Source organism: Prinia subflava, chromosome 3, assembly GCF_021018805.1.
Source record: "Prinia subflava isolate CZ2003 ecotype Zambia chromosome 3, Cam_Psub_1.2, whole genome shotgun sequence".
In the NCBI taxonomy this organism is placed as follows: Eukaryota; Metazoa; Chordata; class Aves; order Passeriformes; family Cisticolidae; genus Prinia; species Prinia subflava.
The window spans coordinates 47,672,459-47,697,460 of NC_086249.1; the positions used below are offsets into that span (position 1 = coordinate 47,672,459).

General features: G+C 36.9%; 1 protein-coding gene across 2 annotated transcripts in view; it reads left to right on the forward strand.

Annotated features, from left to right (window-relative positions):
- Nucleotides 1–25,002, forward strand: part of VWA8 (von Willebrand factor A domain containing 8) — a 178,181-nt gene that overhangs the window by 98,458 nt on the left and 54,721 nt on the right. For both annotated transcript variants that reach the window (XM_063392166.1, XM_063392167.1), the window contains exons 26-29: nt 7,601–7,752; nt 15,832–15,940; nt 16,947–17,085; nt 18,828–19,030. In XM_063392166.1, the coding sequence (XP_063248236.1) occupies nt 7,601–7,752; nt 15,832–15,940; nt 16,947–17,085; nt 18,828–19,030 (603 nt within the window). The remainder of the gene's footprint in view (nt 1–7,600; nt 7,753–15,831; nt 15,941–16,946; nt 17,086–18,827; nt 19,031–25,002) is intronic.

The following is a 25,002-nucleotide window of genomic DNA, read 5'->3' on the forward strand; positions in this document are numbered from 1 at the left end:
ACAATAATACATCCATAGTGGATTTTTTCTAAGGCAAATAGATGGATAACAACTCACCAAGGAAATATGAAGGAGTCATGATTACTTCCTACACACATTTAACTGTAAAATTGTGAATTCTGATTTCATGATGGTCTGGTTTTTAAATATTACAGTAAAGTCTGACTTCTATCTTTACAAATTGAAGGATGTTTTTTGGCTGAAATATTTGATATAAAAGGTGTCTTAATGTTCTTTGAAATAGCAGTCCTTTTAGTTTGTTCTGTTTATAATCTTAAAGTTGGTAATTTATTAATTTGTCAACCGTTTCTTGAATTATTGAATCCTAGTTTTAAAAAAATAGTGGAAATTAATGTAAGTAATACAATTAAAATATAGTTTCTCATGAATTTTGACCTACTGCTTCTATGTTTTATACTGCATAGCCTAGCAGGGCTGCATGATAGTTTTGTGTTTGTGGTCATGAACATATTCACACACAGTCAGCCATGTACATGGACATTCTGATCCTGCAGATTGAAATTACTGCTTTTAAAAATCTTCATCCAGATTTCTGGGGAGAATAGATTTTTGTGCTCTGGGGAGAATAGATTTTTGTGCTCCGTGGTCTCTAGAGTGCAAGAAGATCTCAAGACAAACTGGTACTACTATGATATCAATAACATAAAGAAAAAATAATGCTCTGTAACTTTGTACTAAGGGTTAAAAAGATTTAGACCTAAAGGCTGAGGAATCCAGATGAACACATAAGCAAAGCAGTCTATCAGGATCCATTACCAGCTGATAGGTATTTGTTTACCAAGCTGATAGAACATGTACATGCTGATCTCTGAACACACAGTTACATTCAAAATGAGAGTGGAAAAATTACAGACTTGAGGAATATGTACTGTGCTACTGACAAGCTAATTTTTTGGGTGTTTGCAAAATGAACTCCTTTTTGTCTTCATACCTTTCTGCTGTTCCTACCTTCCTTCCAAGCTTCTTTCCTTCATCATCTCTCTCCAAGTAACCTGAAGTTGTAGTAATTTCTGTTGGTAACCAGTGGAGAAACATAAGACTTAATTCTTGTTTTATTAGAGTGTGAACAGCATCTAATTGAAGATTGAAAGAGCTGCATTGCTAATTGAGTTAAGGGCTCTTACTGTCTGCTTCTGTCTCCTCCACTTAAGCAGACTAGTACAGTCACTTTAACCTGGACTTCAGGTGCAGTTCAGTAGGGAAGCTTCTCATCTGCTAAGCTATCACCTTTTTCAAAGTGCAAATATCCAAATACATCTCCAACATGCATCTTTGACTTGTTTTATAACATTTATTTTCAAGATCCCAGTCTCCCAGCAAGAATGCAACATTTTGTTTACTGTAACTTGCTTTTCAATCTGAATAATAAAAAAAATAGGAGTAGCCAAATGTAAACAATGAATATGAACATAGTGGTTATTCCAAAGTAAGAAACTTTTAGGTCTTCAGGTAGAGAATAAAGAGGAAGGAGGGAAATGAGTCAATAAAATTTCTGGTCCTTAGGAAGGAAGGAGGGAAGTTAGTCATGCTGTTAAAAAATTTCCCTTACAGCAGTTCCACAGCCCTGCTCTCTTTGCACTGTTGTGTCGATTTCTTTCACATAATTTTGGAATTTTTTGCTTGTGTACAAAAAGGTTGGATGTTCTGGAGGAAAAAAATTGCTTTTGATTACTGCTGTCTGAGAGCACATCTGAGTATCAGGACTAGTCAGTTAAAAATATACTGATTGCTATGCTATCAGCATATTGTTAGGCTAATCTCTGACTGACTTATTGGGATCTTCAGCACTTAGGATACACACAGAGAGTGCAGTTACAAGATGATCCTCCCCATGAAGATTATGCAAGTAGGGAAAATGTAGTAATTTAGTTGCAGCTTAGATCCTGTGCTCAGAGCTAGGTTGCCTCTATACTAACTTTTTCCTAGGGAAAGGTTTTTTTGGTGATGCTTGAGACAACAAACTATTTTGAAGACCCAAAAGTGCAGGCATAGAAAGAGTTGTCTAATGCAGATACTTAACTTGATTGCTGCAACTTTTCTTCCTCACATACTGTACTGGGAAATTTGGGTCTTGCAGCTCTAGTTGGCAGGTGACCTGGATACAGCCTTTTTGTCTTGCTCGCCTCCAGTTTTCAGACTGTCAGTGTCAAAAGTCATTATGTTAATAGTAGCTTATGGTTAAGCTCAGAAGCTCAGCCCTTACTCTGTTGGGCTACCATAAGGTGCCTGTAACCAGGGAATGCTATGACTGCTGCTCTGCAATCTAATCTGCTGTTTTTCATGAGACGTTGGTAGGTGTTAATCGGGAAAGCCACATTAGTCTAGATAAAATGGCAATAGCTTTTTTACTAACTCTTTTTTAGTTTTGGAAAGCTTAGATTTTTTTCTTATAGGTCATCTTTCTTGTTTATATCTGAGATTGATTCCTAATAGTAGGCACAAGTTATAACAATTTTCAAGCAGTAAGAAACCTTCTGGACCTGAAGTCTACTCATCATCAGGTCTGAATGCCTTTTCAGTAAGCTTTTGTGGTAAGATAGTGCACTTTTTGGGTTTTATTCTGTCTGTCTGTTTGTTTGTTTGTTTGTTTGGGAGTTTGTTTGTTTTTTTATATTCAGCCTAGTTTCAAAAGGAAACTAGGCTTATCAAATAACCTTCTCAACAGGCTTATGAATAATCTTCTCATTTTGCTGCCTAATAACCTTTACCCTTTTGGCCAGTCACAATGGATCTCAGTTATCAATTTTCAAAGATAATTAGGTTTCTGCTGGTTTAATCAAAATCAGTGCTATGTGACAGAGAGGAACTGATTGAAATTGCAGGGGGAGAATTCAGGTGTTTTGTTTGGCAGTAGATGATGCCCACTAAAGACATGAGTACTGGTTAGTCCATTAGTATGTCTGTCACTCAGGATGAGCCATAAATATGGTGCTTCTGGCCCTGCTGAAGGACAACTGAGGAGGCACAGGAAGAGCTGGCAACATTCAGTGAAAGGGCATCAGGGGTGGATGCAGGGAGCACAGAGGAATGAGCAGGTAGGCAGAGATCTGGTGGAGTGTGCAGGGTGGGCCTTTGAGATGTTGCTGGCAGGATGGAAAATAGTCACATATCTGAAAGATACCAAGATACATAGGGAAGTGGGTGTTAGGGAGAACACAAGGTAGAAGTCTAAAAGAAAATGTCTGGACTCATTACAGACTGAATACCAGATAATTTATCACTTTCTTTTCAGGGCAGTGGTAGTACAGTAGACCTCATTGGTATAGCATGTTTGAATTAAGATTCTTGATTTCTAGTAGAAAATTACAATTTTCCTTGTAGCTGTTACACAGACTGTAGCAATACATATCCTCCTGGAATGTTAGATCCATAAAAATATGGCTCTTTCACCCAGTCAAATTCTCTATCAAATAAAGCATACAATATATAAATAAAAATATAAAATTGTTGAAGGCAAAAAACTGTATTACTTGCTATTTTAAGGAATAGCTAAGAATCTAAGTTGTGAAAATAATCTAAGGTACACACAGAAGTGTTACTTGTAAGGGGAAGAATCAGTGAATGACAACTAGACAGACTGATAAGAGATCAATATTTTCTCTAGTAATCTCATTTTAAAAATCAATAGAAACCAAATAATTTTTTTAATGTTCAATTTAAACCCCAAACATTCAATCTCTTTTGGGTTTTCTTGTCTTTTTCTCCCTTTAAGTGAATTGTCATTTCCTTTCTTCAGTAAGCAGTTGTCCAAGCAGTTATTAAAAAGGGATTGGATTTGTTCTGGTTGAAACAAGACAGTTGTGATTTTTTTTTTTAATTACTGAAGTAGAGGACCTTTGTACAAGTGGCTTGTGATCCCAGAAGCCATCTGTTATACCTCAGGAAATTGTTGATGAAGTCCTGCTGATATGAGAGGCATGGCACTATTGAGGCAATTCATTGCAGAAAAGTGTATTGATGTCAGAAGTTACGCAGTGATTCAGAAAACTGTGGACATACTTGGAGACTTGTAAGGAAAACTGGATATTATTTGAAGTACTTGACCAAGATTTCTGCAGTACCTAGTGCAGGTGAAAGTGTAGTTCATGAGTGAGCTAGCTAGCTTGGTGCCAGTGTGTTGGTTGTGACAAGAACAGAGAAAACGCAGTATTCATCATATAAATATTCTTTCGGAATGATGCCTACTTTTGACTCCAAGGTGCATTTTAAAATACAGCAGTTAGCACTTTCACTACTAAACATTGTCACAAACTTTTCAATTTACCTTACATGTGAAATGTTTATACAGTGTTTAGTTACAATAGCTGATGGGAAAATTAGTTTAGTAGCTGTTTCATTCAGTAAGAACTGGACATTGTAATAAGGATGGCACAGGCTGTGGAACAATTTTATATTATCTCACAATAACTTGTATTTTGCTAAGCTGTAATGATGCAGAACTTCTAATAGATCCCTCATAGACGGGTTTAAAAAGCAGAACAGAGTTTAACATGCTTTTATAGCAATACTAGTACTAAAATATTCTGTGCCATGTACACCACAGATAAAAAAGGGTTTGTTCTAGCTTAATTTAGCAGTGGTATTCTGGTCTATCACAGTCACAGTGACTAGCTAATTTTAGTATTGCTCATGTCACATGTATTATATTACAGAGATCAGATACTTATGAAGTTGGGAAAATATTAAACTAATGCTGATATTTGATTAAGACTACAGGTCAAAAAAAATCTGAAAATCTTCTGTTTTCTTCTGGTTTAGTTTTTAATCAGTATTCAAATGTCTGTATTTTTAGTACATTTATAAACTTCTCTGACACTTGAGTCTTTTTTTCAAGTTCTCTGTACCAGCCTAACTCACTGATGGGGAAGAAACCAGTTAAGACTACAGGTTCCTAAAATACCTCTTCACAAGTTTATGTTCATCACTGTAAATGTGCCATACTGAGATGGAAGCATTTAGGTCCTTGAAAGATCTAGTATTTGAATGAAGGGTCTGTAGAGAAAGAGTGAGACATTTTTAAATAGAAAGATTCTCACTCCCATTTCTTGCCATAAAAAAGGATAAAATAAATCAGTTAAGCAGTAAAGTTCTGGGATATACAGCAAGTGGATAATTTTTTTTAATTCTTTTTATTTGGTTTGCTCCATTAGCATCTGTGGTGGGCTAACCCTGGCTGGATGCCAGGTGCTCACTAAATCTGTTCTCTCACTCTCCTCCTCAGCTGGGAAGAGAAAATACAATGAAACACCTGTAGATGATCACTCACCAATTACTGTAACAGGCAAAACAGACTTCACTTGAGGGAATTGGTTTAATTTATAGCAAATCAAATCAGAGTAGGAAGATGAGAAATAAACACAGATCTGAAAACACCTGCTCCCTGCTCCTCTCTTATTCCCAAGTTCAACTTCACTCCTGCCTTTCTTTACCTCCTCCCAATCAGCAGTACAAGAGGATGGGGAGCGGAGGCTGTGATCGGTTCTTCACACATTGTCTCTGCCATCACTTTCTCCTCAGGGGGAGAACTCCTCACTTCCTCTGCTCCAGCGTGGGGTCCCTCCCGTAGGAGACAGTCCTCCATGAGCTTCTCTATTGTGAGGCCTTCCCACTGGCTGCAGTTTGCAGGAGCTTCTCCAGCCTGGGACCCTTCCACATATTCTGCCAGCAAACCTGCTCCAGTGGGGGCTTCTCTCCCCACAGGGCCACAAGTCCTGCCAGGAGCCTGTTCCAGTGTGGGCTTCCCACAGTCAGAGATCACAGCCTCCTTTTGGCATATACCTACTCCAGCTTGGGATCTTCCACCTCAGTTGCTTTTTTAATAAATTACACCAATTGCTCTGAGTAGTTTTGTGATATTAAAAATTCTTTATTTCTCTTATTTTAACTTATAGAATCCTAGAATAGTTTTGTCTGGAAAGTACCTAAAAGATATTCTCGTTCTAACCCTGCTGCTGTGGGAAGGGACATCTTCTACTAGACTAGGTTACTCAAAGCCCCATCCAACCTGTACTTGAGCACTTCAGGAACAGGGCATCCACAACTTCTCTGGGCAACCTATGCCGGTGACTCACCACCCTGATAGTAATGAATTTCTTCCTAATGCCTGATCTAAATCTGCCCTTTTTCTGTTTAAAGCCATCCCCCCGTCCTATCTCTACGTCCCCTTCCAGTCCCTCTCCATCTCTCTTATAACCCCTTTTAGGTACTATAAGATGTTATAAGGTCTCCTTAAGTTTTCTCCAGGGTTAGTAACTCTCTCAGCCTGTCTTCACAGTAGAGGTGCTCCAGTATTCTGATCATCTTTGAGGCCCTCCTGTGGACTGAATCCAGCAGGTTCATGTCTTTGTTATGTTGGGACCCCCAGAACTGGATGCAGCCCTGCAGGTGGGGTCTCACCAGCACAGAGTAGAGGGGCAGAATCCCCTCCCTCGCCCTGCTCTGCTTGCAGTGCAGCCCAGCACACGTTTGGCTTTCTGGGCTGCAAGTGCACATTGCCAGGTCATGTCCAACTTCTCACCTTCCAGCACTCCCAAGTCCTTGTCAGAGCTGCTCTCGATCTGTTCATCCTCCAGCCTATGCTGATACCAGTGGTTATCCCAACCCAGGTGCAAGACCATGCATACAGCCTTGCTGAACCTCATGAAATTCCTGTGGCCCCACTTCTCCACCTCCAAACAGGTCCCTCCAGACAGCATTCCATCCCACAAGCATGATAGCTGGATCAGTCAGCTTGGTATCATCTGCAAATTTTCTGAGGGTGTACTAATCCCACTGTTTCATTGATGAAGATACTAAACATTCCTGGTCCCAGTGCAGACCCACCAAAGTCTGTAGTGACCATTTGTCACACAGCTCCATCAGGACCTTGAGCCATTGACCACTACCCTCTGGATGCAACCATCCAACCATGTAATTCCCCATCCCCAACCAGTCCAGCACAGTAATAAAACTTTAATTTCTTTTAAAGATACTAATGAAAGTCTGATAAATATTTGAGGTTTTAAAATGTACATAGCACATTGCAACTAGTATTTTTCCCTAAGAAAAAAAATAAAAGTTTGTGAATCTTAAGTGAATGTCTGTGTCTACTCAAATCCATCATGACCTAAAATAGTTTTTGTTAGCCAAGCAGTGTATTATCTTCTTCTCTACATTCAATATTATTCAACATAAGAGTCAGGATTCTTAATTATATGAATGAAGTACATGAATGTGTGTCTTTATGTCAGATCTTCATGGTTTACAGAAAGCAAATTTTAAAAATACAAGCTAGTATTAATTATATTCTTCAATGATTACACCATCTTATTATGTGTATGATGAAAGTAATTCTTTGAACCATTAATGGTGTTTGGTGTTAAATAATTGTCACATGCTTTTTTTGTTTAAACCAAGTTAAATGTCAGTAATTTCATTCTGACTTGAAATGATGTCCTGAAAATGAAAAGTAAAGATTGCTTCAGCACTTGTCTGTCAATCAAAGCTACTGTTACAATTGTTCATTTTAGAAGTACATCATGACATGCTGTAACTTAATAGATAGTCACTCAAAGAAATTTGTCGGTCTGTTTCTTTGCAGAGATTTCCATCTGAAGGACTCGCAAATGTTGTTCGAAACGTATTTGACTTTGACTCCTACAACAATGAAATGCGTGAAATTTTATACAACACATTGCACAAATATGGGATACCTATTGGAGCAAAACCAACCAACGTACAGCTGGCCAAGGAGTAAGAATAACATAAGATATATATTACGAAGACACGTTTCTTGTGATCACTTTTCATACTGTATTATCTTGCTGTTAATTGTTTTAAAAACAACCTGGAATTCTTGGAAGTCAGTCCCCCCCAGCTCAAATTTATAATCTTCCAAATGAGTTACAACAATATAAATTGCTTCATGATCAAGTATTTGCTTATTATTAATATTTAATCTATAATTTCCATGTACATATTAATAGCTTGTAAGGTAAACAGGTATATCTTAATAAAGGGAAATACTTGTTTCTTCTCCTGTGTTTTTAATTTAATTGCAATACACTTCTGTCCTGTTACTTATCACCTAAGTCTGCAGAAAAAAAAAAGATTTTCTTCAGTGGTAGTTGGGTTTTGTCTTTGATGCTCTCAGAGGGCTCTACAAAAGCATTTCTCCTGAATGGAGCAGTGCATATAAGCTCCAAAAACATCTTTTATATATGTCTGTAAATCACTGTTATTCTTTATTTATCTTACTAGTTGACATATTACACTATATACTTCTTTTGCAGAGGTTAGAATCAAAACAGCTACATTTTGTAGTAATGCCCTCCCGTCTTCAAGCCATCCCTCCACTCTCTGAAGGGTCCTTACCAGAAAACTGGAGATACTTTTTACAAGGGCCTTTATTGACAGGACGAGGAGGAATGGCTTTAAACTGAAAGGGCAAAAGTTTAGATCAGATGTTAGGAAAAAAATCTCTACTGTGAGGGTGGTAACACACTGGAACAGATTGCTCAGAGAAGTTGTGGATGCCCCCTCCCTGCAAGTGTTCAAGGCCACATTGGACAGTGCTTTGAGCACCCTAGTCTGGTGGAAGGTGTCCTTTCCCATGGTGGGGGGTTGTAACCAGGTGATCATTAAAGTCCCTTACAACCCAAACTATTCTATGATTCTGTGAAACAAATACACATTCTTCCAAAATTCACAGAAAACAGGCTTAAGTAGATCATATTAAAAAGCAATTAGAAAACTTACTCTGTCTTGAGCTTTAATATGTAATTTATTTATGAAGAAACAAATATTTCCCTTTCATGGAGAAAGGTTTATGGACATATGGAAAATTGAGTTTCCACAGGACATACATATATTTGCTAAGGAGGGACTGATTTTTATGGCATGATGTATTGATAGTGATTCTGGTGTGGGTGAGTGAGCACTGGAACAAATTTCCTAGAGAGATTGTGGAGTGTCTCTTACTGGAGATATTCAAGAACCTTTGGATGCAACCCTGTGCCATGTGCTCTAGGGTGACCCTACTTGAGCAGGGAGGTTGGAGCAGATGACCATTGTGGTCCTTCCAGCCTTACACATTCTGTGGTGTTCAGCATCCATGTCTAGGTTTCTCCTGCTGCAGCACCACTGTTATAATATCGAACATCCTACATGTAATTATTAAAAAAGATTGGCAGTGTAGTGCCTGTGGTGTACCTTCTAATCTTGATGACAGGACTATTACATGCCTTGGGAACCAGTATTTGAGCCTGTCAAATTCACAGAACACACTTGAAACTCTTGCCATAATTTCTTTGCTGAACATCACTTGGTAATTTCTATTTTAAAGAATTACGATGTTTGTCACAGTTTTTGAGAAATTTGCTCTTTGTATAATTTTAGAAGTATTAGATGTGGGAGAGGACTCTTTAGTAATGAGACAGCCAGAGGTTTAGGAAGCATAAGAGAAAGATTGCTGTAATTGGGGACTGCTCAGTCTAGAAGCAAGGAGATAAAAGAAAAATGCAATTATATTGAATTAAGGATAATCACCTGATCATTTTGAATTCATCACTGAGGTTTTCTAGGACAGGTTACACCAAGGATGACAGACTTACAAGATCCTCACAAGATGCTTATCAAAAGCTTCATTAGACTGGCAGCTGTGAGCACGTAATTTGTACACTGAAGGCCCAGGGGATGAGAAACTACAGGAGCAGTTCACACACAGCTGATAAAAGCAACTTTTTTTAGATCTCACCATGCTAGGCTGGGCATCTGGCTTTGATGGTCTAGCTGTGTTGGTCTCAATCCTTCACTTGTATCCACTAGAGCTGGCAATTCGGGTTCTTAGCCCTCCATTGTAAGACAACCTTGGTTTTAGTCATGAGATTCACTCGTATTGGAGCTTGTAAGCCACACATAGATCACCTTGAGTTACAGCCACATCTTTAAGGTTTAGGCACAGTGGATTCTGTCTTGAGGTTAAAGAACATTGAGATAGTATCTCCAAATCTGTTCCAGCCCATATTGCAAGCTCCCATGATTGACAGACACATTGAGGTAATTTGGTATATGTTGTTTGGACTGCTGCAGTAAAGGTACTGGAGTACTGACCTCTCTATTATTTTCCATGAATCTGAGAATAGGATAATGATGTTAATCTAGTCAGGCCCACTTCCTTCAGAAAAGATGCAGATTATTCTAAAACCTTACCTCATTTTTTTTTGTGATTCATGCCTGAAGATCTTCAGTGATTAAGTTCTATAACCTCCCAAGGCAAGTCAGTGTTGTTTCTATATAGCCTCAGCATTAGAAAATCACCTCTCAATCTTCCCTGTTTTTAAAGCCTCTGGTTTTATTTTTCTTTTATGATTCTTGTCTTCACTTGATGTGTGTCCATCGTTAAGTATTGGGTATGAAACTGGTCAAGTTTGTTTTTGCTGGAGCCAAGTACAGTAGTATGAGAGTACAGAATAGAAATGTACTGACACTTTAAAAGTCCAGGATGTTTGCATTTCATGCAATATTGAACTCATCTCTATCTTTCTAAATGTAAATCTCCACGTCCTTTTCACAAACCCCTCTATGGCTCTTACCCCATCTTTGCTTTATGTGATCAACTTTCTTCACACATTTTTCTTACTGTATTGGATTTTTTCAAATTGGTTTTATGACATGTCAAGATCACTTTCTGTTTTAAGCTTGTTTTCCTACCTGCTGCTAGGCTCTCACAAGCTGGCAATCTGAAGGTGTGATTTCTAGGTGTGATTTCTATGGTGTTCCAGTGACAACAGCACATCCCTACACTACACTTCTGTGCTTTAGTCTTTTTTTGGTAGACTTTAAAGACTTACTGGCCATCATAATAAATTGCTCAGCAGTTCTATTAAGTAACATGAAAACTGGGATAATAGTCCAAACTAACTCTGCCAGAGGATGTTAATCATACAACAGCAAAATTGTTGTATAAGAATACAAATTCTGTAGAATCAAATTTTGCGATACAGAAGCATTTCCAGGAGATTCTGGGACAGGAAGATAGTTACAGTGAAATGCTGATTCCTTTATATAGGTGGTCTCTGGCATGTCTTGGATCAAACAATTTGTGAATTCTTATTTTATTAAGCTTTGGAGATGTCTGTCACCTATTACTGAATCAAAACCAAAACTTGTATAAATCAGAATTATTTAAATTTCTGCTGCAACATAACTGCTGTAATTATAGGAAAAAAACCCATGAGACACACAAGCAACACACTAAAACACAGGGTCTTAATAGAAGAATTATTTAGGTATATATCCAGCTGAAATTGCTGAAATCCGGGAGAAATTGAACAGATGCTTGCAGTGACCCTTATGGGAATTTTAGATTAGACTCTGGAATAAATATACCTAGTCTTGGGAGGGAAGATTAGATGGTGTGTAATGACCATTTATGGAATGAGTCTTGCAGTAGTTGTTTTATCAAGAGAGAAATTAATTTGTTGATACTAATTTATTTATTAGCAGAATATATAGTATATTAGTATCATATATTAGACCTGTAAAGGAATGCTTTACTTGGTCTTTCTGCTTTCTTCAGTTGTCTTTTTTTTCCCAGGTAGGATAACCATTCTTCAAGGCACTGACATGTTTAGTATTGTCAGGTGTTAAAATACTGTCTGTGTCTCCTGATACCACCTGTCTACTAGTTTGTAATTTTTATCAATATTGTATGTAAAGCAGATGGATTGTCTATGTTGGTTTGCCAAGACATAGTAGGTAAAATGAATTATTTGTGGTACTGCGATTCTGTATGTGTACAATTACATTTTGTTTTTTCCCATTGACATCTGTTATATCATATTTTTCTGAATTCATGTTAATCTGCTATCTTCGGGCACAGTTCAGACCATCTGCAATTTCTAGCTAAAACAGCATTTAATCCTAATTCTGACATTTATCCTTGAAATTGCCATGCTATACTTTCTCTCCTGTCAGTATTCACTTCCAGGTGCTTCCTATAACTTCAGTATTTGTTTTATATGGACTGGGTGTTTTATATGTAATGTCAACATGTCAATTTTAATGGCTTTGTTTTTCCCTTGAGACTGTTCTTTTGTGTGTGGGTTTGTTTTTTTTTTTTCCCCCGAGTAATCTGTAGTTAATTATTGGATATGTCTCATATCATTCGTATCTGTTGTCGACCCTGCGTGCTGAGGGGCCAACTGAGGAAGGGAAATTGTCAGGGAACAGGAGTTTTAACATACAACTGTTCTGAATGTCTACTTCAGAATGTCTACTGAATGTATTCAAATTAAAATATGTTTGGATAAACTATGGAGAACTGGTTGGCAGGGAATTTTCCTGATTTCAAGCTGTATCTTACTTAAGTCCAAAAAGGTTACGTGGGATGGAAATCTTTTCAGCTAGATGGAGCACAGGCTGTTACTGGAGGCCTTGAATAATACATTCTGTGCCAGCACTGAGCTGGTTTACAAGGTCATATATTAAGCAGCTTTGTTGTCTGTCGTAGTTCATGTCCACAGCTGTACTAATACAATGTCTGACAGTGAAGAGTTTGCTTTCAGTGGAACTTCAGTTTTACAAGATTCATAGCCATCTTCTAGTATGTTCTCTGAAAGCTAAACAAATAACTTCATAAAGCAGGTTCTGTTGACTTTTTGAACACAGTTGTTTGGTGATTTAGGTTTTTTGTTGTTTGATAATTTTTTTAAATACCCTAAAATGAATTTATTTTCTTAAATCAAAAATATAAAATGGAAAGAAATTGTGTTCTCTATGTGTCACTTTGAAAAGTTTTCTAGCAGCACAAGAGAACTATGTTTGGGCAGATCATTTCTCCTTTGATGGCTGTGGATGCAGAAATTCAGGCTAAATCGTAATTTTTTGTAGAATTGCTCCATCATCTGTAGGTCTTGTGCAATCACTTTTCTGAACAAAATAGCTGCCTATATATACATTTCATGGACAGCAGTAATCATGTAGAAAACAGGAATCTAAAATTAAGGATGAATAAACATTAAAAAAATTTGAATTTTCCTTAAGCAACAGCCTTTAACACATCTATAATCAAAGAACTGATCAGGAATGATTCCTTAGAACTTGCTCTTAGATCTTGGATTTCTTACAAGAATAATTCAGTCTACCTGTAGTTTTTCTGTTCTGGAAACCCTTTCCAGCTTTTGAGGAAGGCAAAAATCCCAGGTAGCTGTGTACATCCCAGCTGGAGAGACCAATAAAGTTTTAGTATCATTCTTACCCAACCATTGCACTTTTTATACCTATCAGATCTCTTTGCCTTACAGATTTTTGCCAGTGTTGACATTTCCATTGCATTCTATCTACCTTTTACATAAATGCTATTGGATTAATTAATTTGAATTACAGCAGTGCGGCAGGAGTCCTGTCACTTCAAGTTATTTTCAAAATTTGCTTGTTATAATTATAAATCGTGGGAAAAGAAGATAACTACTTTGATGTGTATCATATGTATTTACTAGGGGAAGGCTGTTAAGATGTATACACATTTTCAGTGTTCATATATTGTTCCAGTCATTCTGCACCCTCACTCCCTCCTGAAAGTCGTTCAGAAAGCAGACTGATTGTAAGACCTTAATGCCACCAGCTTCTTCAATAGTCGTAGTCTTTCTTAGACCAGATCTATAAGAGCAGTGAGACAACAAAGGAAAAAAAAAAAGTCAGGCCCTGGAAGAGTGAGATCCCTACTACTCTTGACAGAGCTTTGTATTCTGAACTCTGCTTTCTGTTTTATTCTGAAATTCAGATCTACATTTCCCTCCTCTGCTATTTATGACGACTTGCTCTGCTGCCTCAGAGAAACTAAATCATTCAGAAACAGGGAAGAGAACAAAACCTCAAAAATCTAGGAGAAAGTAGAAATCAGTTTTCCTGAGGGAAGAGAGGAACTATTAGCAAAGAAAATCTCCAGAAAGCTGAAACTGAGTGGAAATGTTTATTTGGGAATGCAGTCTGTAATTCTGTTGCTATAAAAAGCAGGATGTTTGGTTAGAGCTGGTTATTAACATATGTTTTGTTTTAAATTTTAATAGCTATTCATGATCATTAGTAAAGTTGTTGATTTCTAGGATGTTGTCCATGGGAGTAATGTGTAAGGAATTAAAACTAAAGTCCAAATCCTTGTGAGAGCTGATGTTCCACTGAGCTAATGGGAAATAGCTTGCTGATTATAGGCATGTCAGAGATTATGCTACTCAGAGTCATAGAGCAAATAGATGGTTTCTCCAGGGCTTTTTTTGCACACAAAACAACTTGTGGCTCAAGACATAACCAGTGCTTTGCCAACAAATTACTTAGAAAACCAAATGGAAGCCAGAAGTAAAATTCTATTTCATAGACATCTAAACTGACATTTAGTCTAGTGACTTGACTGCCTGTTTTTCTGGTTGCATGAATAAACGTATCTAAGAATTTCATATATGTTGAAATAGTGCATCATGAATGTTTTTTCCTAATTACGTTGAATGTTGTCATTTGCCATGTAAAAACAATGCCATGTACTTAGGAACTTTCATTGTTTTTTTTTTAATCTGGCTTAATTTCTGTTCTTCATTTAGGAAGAGTTTTGTATATATTAACTAGGTGTAAGAATGGGAAAATACAGAATGAAGAAAAATGCAAAATTAATCACTCTGCAAACATTGATATCAATTATATTCTTATTCTGAAAATAATATAGAGAAGAAATTAAACAAACCTCTAATATCTAAAAGTGCCAGGTTGGTTGGTGAGGAGAGGGAAAATAATATTAACAGTAGGAACAAACATCATCAGATAGGACAGAAGAGACCAAGCAGATACTTTTAACAGTGTCAGAGAAGTTCCTTAAAATAGACTTTGAAGATATTTATAGAAACTAGAAGAAAGAATGTCTTCTATTCTCTTGCCAAGTCCTGTAGCTGTACAATAATGTGCAACAGCATGTAACACAGAATGCTGTTTTGATAGGAGGAGGAGGAACTGGTCCCAAAGAAAGAAGCCAAAAGTTAAGAATTTGTTAGCTTGAAGTTATCCATGCCAATTAATGAAGTCAAACTGCTTTCAGTGGCCGTAAATCACTTCAGAGGAAAGAAAGAAAGAGAGAAAGAAAGATTGCATTGTCTGTGTTTTGCTGTGATGCTACATTGTCACTCATCAGCATTTTCTTCTCCTGTGTAAATGAGTTTTGCTGTGGTCTACATATTTCTTCCTTATATAAAAGATACAGAAACTAGGAAACTAGACCAAGGCAAGCAAATGTGGCTTTTGAGGATGTCCCTGTCCTTTCTGTAGATTGTAGATTTCTGTAGCAATGGGATACTCTCATGTATGTATTCCTTTGCCTTTGTTCATGTGAGCAGTGGTAAAATAAGCAGAAATAATTTGCAGAACTTTCATTGTGTGGTTAACAAGCCACAGTGCTTACTGTGCTTATTCTGCTGGTCTTTTAGAACAGTGAGCTATTGACAGGAGTTCCTTTAAGGGGTGCTGTCATAACCTGCCTGATCCAAATAAGGCAAAGCAAGAGATGGTTTGGATATATCTCACATAATTCAGACTGGAAAACTTTTCCTTTTGAGGCCGTATTATATGCATTGCTTCTTCTTTTATGATACTGCTTAGATTGTGTCTGTATTAGTAGTCCAGAAGGCTAAAATTTTTGTGATTAAAAAGGAGGTAAATATTTTAGCAAGGAAACACTTTCTGCAAGAGAGTATTCAGATATGTTTTGTTGGAAAAATGCAGTTGTCTAAATTACTTATTTCATATCATTACTGGTTAATAAACTTCATTTGTTCCTACATTATTTGACAGACTGCCATTACCAGATCATAAGTTTATGGGCTACTGGAAAGTTGATCAGCCAGGAAATGCACAAAAGAAAATGCTGTGTCCATCAGAAACTCAAAAAATAGATGTAAAGGTTTGTCTTTTAAATTATTTTTTTATTCGTGTAATACTGGTTTTATGTATTGGAATGTGACAAATCTGAAATGTGATTAATTTCTTCAGAAAAGGGTGTATACAAGGCATGGTCCTTGTTGCTTGTTCTTGGAGATTTTACACTGACTCGAAAAATTACCATTTTTGTATACCTAGCCCTCACAGTGTAAGATGTGCTTGAAAATAAGTAAGCTTGACCAGAAGTTTTTGAAAAGAAGTATTTATAAGGATATTGAAAATACCTTATCTGAAAAAATGTTCTAGCTGTTTTGGATGTTTGGGGATGGCCAGTTACAGGTCCCAGATCTCAATTTTTGGCTAAGATCAGAGACTGAAAAGGTAGCTATTTTCTGTTTCTGTTTTGCCTGCAGCTGAAGTCTTACAGGTCTTTGGCACTGGCAAGTTTGCACCTGAACCTTTGGTACAATTTGATCTGCAGCCAAAGTTTCTAAGTCCTTTTCAGCTCTGAGTTCTTGGGTTAACTTCAGTAATTATTACTTCTTACTGAGTATTAATTTCCTTACTTATTTCCTTACTGAGTAAGGGAAAACCTGTACTTTTAATGTGGTTTATGGATGAGATTTAAACTTTATATAGTAATAAACTGCCATATAATTTCTTTGAAACAGATATAATCTGGTATTTTCTTTGTATAAACTGTGTTTTATCAGTACATGGTATCTCCTCGTGCTACTAAGTGACAATGATTTCAAACCGTGGAAAGACTAAAGAGGAGAGACACGAGGTTTCTATACCATAAAGGAAATGGTAGTATGGACATTCAGAGAGTTTATAGTTTCCTTTTCCCTTTAATTTGTTTAGTAATAAATAAAAAATTTAGTAATAAATAAAAGATTTTAATGAAATTTAATTAAAGTAGGGTTTTTTTGTTAATAGTGTTACAACATGAAGAAGACTTCTGTATTTTCATAGAAAATGTGGAGAGGATTATTTTAAGTAGCCCTCATGCTTATTTTTTGTTTTAGGGCCCTGTGTACTTAAATATTCAAGGCTTTCCACTGGAACGACATGAAGCCAGGTCCATCAGTTTCACAGAAGAACTTGCTTTTTGGACACTGCCTTTAGATGAAATTAACTTAGTTTGTGATGTCACGGTAACAAAAGGTATAGTAAGAAAAGTTACTGACTTTTGTAGTGATCTGCAGTGTTACAAAGAGGTGAGAAGTTCTGGAGATGAGGAAGGACTAGGCTGTTGACTTTGTGTTTGCCAATAACCAGTGGCAGAATATAAAAGGGCAATATGAGGGATTTCAAGTGTAGTAACAACACTCCAGTGCATTTACAGTAGTGTGTAGATTTCTAGATATGCTTGCAGTAGAATATAGTAATAATATTAGGGATTGTAATATGGGAATTAAAAATATGGAATGTGGGAGTGAACTATGGGAATAACTTACCTTTTTCCACTTATTTTAAATAGTAGGTGAAATACAAAAATAAACCACTGAAATCGATGCATAATTCCACTGAGTCATTGCGGTCATTGTAGGTATATGCATCTTTCTCAAACTAAGAGAAAGATGTGTAATTAAAGTAGAACATAACCACAAAATTGCAAGTTTGTTAAATTTTTAAGTTCAACACTGCATTACTTGACAAAAACAAATCTTTGACTTTTCCTCACTCAATTCAGTTCTAATACAAATCTTTTAACTTGGAGAGTGCTATGCATTTTTCCTCTGTTCTCACAGAGATTCTTTCTCACTGAACCAAACCTGTCTTAGTTACCTTTACAGCTTATGTCCCAGAGGGAATTGCACCATTGGAAATATTCATGAATGTTTTTAAGGTTCACCATCAAGCATGCCTTGATGCCTTAAGTTTTTAGCTTTATATTTTTCAGATCCTGTGCTGCATTAGTGTATAACTATGAACTCCATATAAAGTGTTAATAAGCTCTCTTCACATTTTGGTCACACAAACCAATCCTTCCATGCCTGAGAACTAAGGTCACCCTCACAGCCTCAGGCCTCAAAAAGTATAAACAAAAGTAAACTGGGGGAATGTGACTTCATTACCTGAAGCTGTAATTGGACAATTAACCCCTGATATGCAAATAGACCAAACTTACATCTGCCCAAAAAACTCGTGACTGTCGTCCATTTTGGTTGTAGCCTCTGTGAGGCTCCTGCACTGGCCAAGGTGTATCTGTTAAAGGCCTTTAATTAATACCTACTTTATTCTTTAACTCTGTCTAGCCTCTGTTCTAGGTAGTTGCTCCAAGGCATCAGCCTAAACATTATGTATTATAAACAGATCTTTAATGATAAATACTGGAATGCTGGAATGCTGCTCTTTTTATTTGCAGTCCAATTTACAAATACGTTAGCAGATTTTCACTGAAACGAAACAGAAATTAGGTATCTTTGTACTGTTTTCAAGAATTGTCTGAATAATTGTCTGAATAATAATTTCAAGAAATTATTCAGGAAGGTGGTTTATGTGAAAAGTTCTGTAAAATGTTTGCATTCAACCTATTTTTTTTTAATTAAATACATGAATTTAAAGGGAGGGTAGGATAGAGAAAGAAGAAGAAACAAGATTATAAACAAACAAAATCAGATTAATTTACTAGCAACTGGCAGACACTGCAGTCATGCCTACACAAATGTGACTTGGACTACTTGTTTAGAATTAATAATGTTGTAGCAAGGTTAACATGTAGTTGCTGTGCCTGTTAACATTTAGTTAATATCAAGAGATCATTTCTCTTTATCTCCCTTGTCAACAGTGGTAATTTTTCGTTACTTTTTGCTGTATCATCTGCCAAGTTTATGACATATCTATTTCCAGAAGAGAAATGCACAATGTCAGTAGCCTTTCACTATTTTGTTTTCCTATTTCAGAAGAGGAACATGGAAATGTTGTTTATGTAACTACATGCAATCCTGTTTCCTTGTACTTCATGAACGTTTCTAGTCAGACTGGATACTTTGTGGATCTTTATGACCTCTTCCCAAGAACAGTTGGAAGTGTCTGGCAACCTTTTGTGACTGCAGCACCACTGGGAAATCCACTTAAAGGTCAAGTGGTTCTGCATGAAGAGGAGGTAAAAAAAAATAAATTCCAGCTAAACGTTTAGTTATGAACAAGTGTCATGAGGGTATGTCACTGGGGACACCACCTCTATAAACTGGACAAGGCTACCTCCTGCTGAATATTCTCTTTTTTACTGTACTTGTAGCTTGAGAGTTGCCTTCAGCTTTAGTTTTTAAATGGAGATTTTCCTCTTGCGCTCTTTAGCTGGACAATGTCCTCTTCTATTCTTGAAGCTGAGTTCTGCCTGCTTATCTTCTCTTACTGATAGAGGATGATTGGCTTTATCGAAGAGAGGGGGAGAATGAGTCAAGTGCAGGCGTCTCAGTCAAACAGCATGTTTGCAAAGTACAGAGTAAAGAGTTTTATGTGAAATTAAGTTCTGCTCCAATCTTGTCTCCCTTTTACTTTCAACTAGTATATAAAAGAGATATTTTCAGAGTCATCAAGTAAAATGTTGCTTGTATTTGCACTGTATTTGTTTTGTGAATCCTTCTATTTCTTCTGTAACCTGTGAAGTGTCAAGATTAGATGGAAGACCAGGTAAGCCTTGACATCAGCAATGCAAAATGAGAACCACTGACAGTTTCAGGGTTGATTTGATGCAAATGCTTTTGTAAAGACAACTCTTCCATACTTTGCACTTCTCCTACTATCTGAGCAGATTGTAACATTTCCAGTTCAAAACTTCTTTGCTCACGAGTGGGAAGAGACAACAGTATATACTGGGCAGCTGCTGTTCATTTCTTAACATTAATAATGGTTTATTACGCTACCTACCAGTCATTGTGATTTGACGTGGGCTATTATTAAATCTGGTCATTATTGTTGGCTGGTTTTTCCTTTCTTTGAATTTCTTCTGTTGGTTTTTCAGTAGGTGAGAGACTTCAGTCCAGAACACCCTTTCCTACATTGAGTTGCAGTGTTAATAGTTTTCAGTCATTTAAGATATTTTTGCAATAATGTTGTTCCAGAAACATTTGTCAAGCTTGATGCCACTTTCTGGTGTCAGATGCTGCAGTTAAGCTCAATGCCTTATGAGAAACACAATTCTTCTGCCTTTGATAGAACTGCCTATGCAGGTGCAGCTGCCTACTGTATACTTTCCAATGCAAACTGGAAATAATATTATTCTGATGTTACCTGCTTGTTGAACAGCTATAGAAGTACTATTTGGGCTATTTTGAGGTGCGCGTAGCACTTCTTTTGGTTCTAAATAATTCTTGTCTTTCTTCAGTGAAGTTGATGCAGGAAACTAAAACAGATGGCAGTCTGTCTTGTATCTAAGAATGTTTAGAATGTCTCACACTTTTTAATATAAAGCCAACAATATTCTTTGCATTCCAAATCTCAGAAATTCCTACCATTTTGTTTTTAACCAAATCACAGTGGCATCAATGAATTCTGGTGTCAGAAATGAAAGTTATTCCGTCAAGCTTTAGGTAATTATCTCATAGTCTGGTTTTGACTGTCCTCATGGAATATACCTTTTAGGGATGGTAGATAGATGATAGATACATTTTTCAGACTCTGAAATAAAATTTGTTCTGTAGAGAGACTGTGGTAGTTCAGTGTCCTTTTCCAGATGACTTCAGTCACACTGTAACCTCATGTTTTACTCTGACAAAGCTTAAATATTGCCGGTTTCAGACTTGCCTTTCTTGGCAAGTGCTACAGGTGAATATATCTTGACTGTAAATAAGCCTATTTCACACTAGAAAATAATACAGAATTGAAATATTCTGAATGTTTTGCATTGTCTTAGGACTTTTTACATACTTTTACCATTAGGCAGACCTTATTCACTGCTTCTGAAAATATGTTTCATTTAATTACAAACTTGTTTGCAAAAAGCCCTGTTCTTAGGGCACCATTCAAAAGTAATTTTAGCCTTCTTGAGAACTTGAGCAAGTAACTTCGAAAACAAAAAAAAGAAGAAAAATTATTCTCTTGTATGTTGCATGTTCATATCCATGGATTACATTGGTAATTTATTTCCGATTGGTTCTCAAGTGAGGCACTAAAACATAGGTTAGATGAGTGCTGCTGTTGTAGTTTTCACAGCCACTGCTAATCCTTGCTTATGCTGGGGTTCAAGTGTTAGGATCTCTAGTTACCACTGAATCACAAGAGGGAGCCATGCGGCGGAGCCGTGGAAATATCATGCTCTCTATGCACCTATAAAGTGAGGTGGATCCTGATGTGTATGAAATTTAATCCATTATTATTGATGTTAGCAGGTAAGCATATGGTCTAAGATAATCTTCTGAGTACCTTCTGTATTTGCTGGGAGAATAAAAATGACCTGGAAAGCATTTCATCTCAGCTACAGTAGAACATGTTTAATTGCCCTCTGGAAATGCCTCTCTCTTTCTGCTGTCTACAGAGGGAGGCTTGGCATTTAGTCAAGATGCCTACATTTGAGTGTACTAAGATCACTGGCAGGCATATACTCAGAACTTGCAGTACTCACATGTTAAGAAAAGTAGATTAGTGGCACATCTGCATTTTGAGCCAGGCTACAAGGGTTAGATAGTTATGCCGGGGTGCATCAAGCAAAACAAGAAAAGGAAATAATATAAATAACATATTTGATGCTTTAGAGATTCATCTGTGTTTAGTTGCAAAAAGACTAAGAAGTATTAAAAATATCTGTAGAAATAAGAACTAGCATTTGTTAAATAAAAGGGCCATTTGACAACTGCTATTTCATAATAGTCAATATAACCCATTAATTAGACAATACCAAAAGCAGCTTTTCCAATTTTTTTTTCTTTTAATAAAGGTCTTTGGAGATTAATGTTTCTGACTAAGTTATAAAAAAGAACAATTCTAAATGGATGATAACATTATTGGAAAAGATGAAAGGATGATATTGTGGCTCTTAGATAAGCTCATATGTTTTATCTTCTTCCCAGATGACATCCAAAGATCCTAGATTCAGTAGAGCCCTCCAGTGAAATAAAATGAAAAATCACTATTTCTTCCTGTCCTTTTAAATAAAAATTTACTGAAAGTAAACTCCTCATGGATTTAACTTAATAGCACATGTGGGAGATTTACCTGATTTTAAGCCACATTTACATATTCTTGGAAGAAATGGTAGATGATTTTATTCCTCGTGGTGGCCATTGGTCTCAGTGGGTGTGAGCTGTTTTGACTCTATTTTTTTGTTCAGACTAAACTCATAGACTTCGAAAGGACTCTGCAGAAATTTCAATTAACTTCTTTGTAAGATGAGAATTGCATTCATCTTTTCAAAGCAGCAATGCCTCTGCCATCAGTCTTCCCCACAAATACTTCAGGGCCTACTCTTATTTCCTGCTAAATCTTTGTGCCTTCCATATGCACTTTTCTTTCTGCATCTATCACTTCTACTGTTCAGAAGCAGAACAAATACATACAGAAAAGAATTTTGGTAACCTTTATGCATGATTTTATATGGGGTTATAGGAGCAAACTGCACATGGAGAATTGATTTGCCCATAAATTAACAGCACACTTCCAGGATTTTTTACAACCACTTTACTGTGTTGAAAGGCTACAACTGGACAAACTGAATAACCTACAGTCTACCTCCGGGAGCACAACCAGCTTTGTTCAGGCAGTGTCCTGCTTGCATCCTTTAACTTTGCTTTTATCTTTCTTGATCAGGAAGTGGGGTGGGGAGGGAGGGAAATGCTTCTCCCTGTCTCACATGCTGCTGCAGTTCTGTCAAAGCTCTCTGATAGCAAGGGAGTGAGGGGATCTGTGGCACAGAAACTGACACAGAGATCCACCTCACTCACCTTAGGTAGGAGATGGCAACCATTTTTTAAGAGAAGACTTCTTTTAACAGTTTGTGATCTGGCCTGAAGCTCAAGTGAGGACTTGAATATGGAAGTAGCAGTAACATAATAGTAATAACTTCTGTAACCTCCAGTCCCCATGATATTCTGATGTATGTCTTCAGAACAAAGGATGTATTTTCTTATTTTCTTTAAATATTGATTATCTTCTCTTTTTTTGTAAGTCTTCCTTTTCCATGAGTACACCTTATAGTAAAGGTCTGCTTATATAGAAATGTGTGCACCTTCTGTAGAATTGGAGCAGGCTCATTTTCCATGAGCACAAAGTATATACCACTACTTGTTCTCAGGCCACTGAAATCTCAAATACAGTTGTCTGCCAGATCACCTGAAGGACACCACTTGAATTAATTAAACACCAGTAGTCTACTTCCATACATTTCCCTACCTATGAAGATATGATGGTTTGAGCCCCAAGTCATCAATTCTTGAACAGACTTTCTCCAGTTGAATCTGATGAACAGTGTGTTTATGTTTGTATCTGTGCCCAATATTTACAGTGTCAGGATTGTCATGTTTCTGTCACTCAAGGGATCTTTGAGTAGCTCTAATAGAAAAGGTGGGAAAAGGTTTTCTAATAGAAAAGGAGGCAAGAGTATGTATGATTACCCTGCCAAGCTAAGGATCAGCCTTAGTCTGAAACAGACAGTGTTTGCAAGCTTGCTTGCTCAGGACATGAACATCAAGGGCAGAACAGATCAAAACTGACAGTGAATTTGGGTAGAAGAATACAAGAATTTACTGAGTTATTTGCACTGTCCCACTCTGAAACTTCCCCAAGCTCTCCCCTCTGTATCCAAAACCATAAGGAACAACTTCCCATACCAGCAAAATGAAGTCACAGCCCTGTTCAGTTTAAGAACTTTTTAGAGGAAAATGCTAGCTAAGATAAAAACAGGAGTAAGGAAAGGGAAACTTTGTAACTAAAAATAACAACACACCACTTCACAAGATTGGTTATTGCATCTGTCCAGAGTTTGGAATTCCAGACATTGGGGTCGGGAGGTCGCCCAAAGGTTACTTTTCTCCCAGTCAAGAACAAACAGAGCAGAATCGCACACCAAGGTCTTCTCCCAGCCCACTTGAAGAGTTGCCAGAGCTGCTCTTGGATGTGTTCACAAGTGACGCAAAAATCTATTCTTAAACACAGACAGAATATACATCAATCACTTAGCACAGAAGGAAACCATTAACATCAAAAGGGGTGGAGTAGAGAAGTTTTTTATACTACCAACTGCTCTCATAAATTTAACACTAAAAATGTAATTGATTCATATGTATTCTTTATATCACATGGAAGGCTAATGTTGTTTTAGAATTGTATAAATGAAATATGGCAGAAAACCAAAGAAAATATCCCATTTTTTTTCCTGAGCCACATTTCTGTAATTTCGGTTTGTAGTACATAAGCAAGTGTCTTTTTTTAGAAATATTGAACTTGAACTGAAATTCCCAAATGCCCCAAATAACATGATAATATTTTAAATACTTTACCATATTTAGTTTCAAATTACTGTCATTATCAAAGTTAACTCTCACAAATATTTCTAGTAACAGTATGAAGAATACCCAAAAAGAACAAAACTTCTGTGACTCAGATTGTTTGTATTTGTTTTATTTAGGGGAATTTGTGGGAATTTATGTTTTACTTCCTTAACGTCTATTGTGTGTTTATTGCACATGTTGTACGTAGGCAGTTTACTTTTAGTAAGTCCTTGCAGAACCTAATGTCCTTGCAGAACTGAACGTTTCCTTGAATGGCAAACAAAAAATTGAACCCAAGGCTTAATTAACTTATTCCTTTGTACCTTTTGAATTTCATTTGGTGCAGTTAAGGTTGGCCCTGAATGACTATTGTCGTGCATTCTTAGTTAAACACATTAGGATCAGCTGTAGTCCTTTGCAAAAATAAATGTTTAAAAAGCCCCCGTCATTTGATAGCATGTGTTGATCCTTGGGCATCAAGTAACAAGTGAGGAATCTGAAAAAGTTCAAAATTTAGCACATTGTTTTTTCATATGGTACATGGAGATTTGCACCATCCCATCTGCTTCTGGTCTCCATCCTTTTGAGTCATGTTGCTGTCCTCCAAAAGCTGTCCTACGGGTAACACTATAAGCTGTCAGAGAGTGCAGGT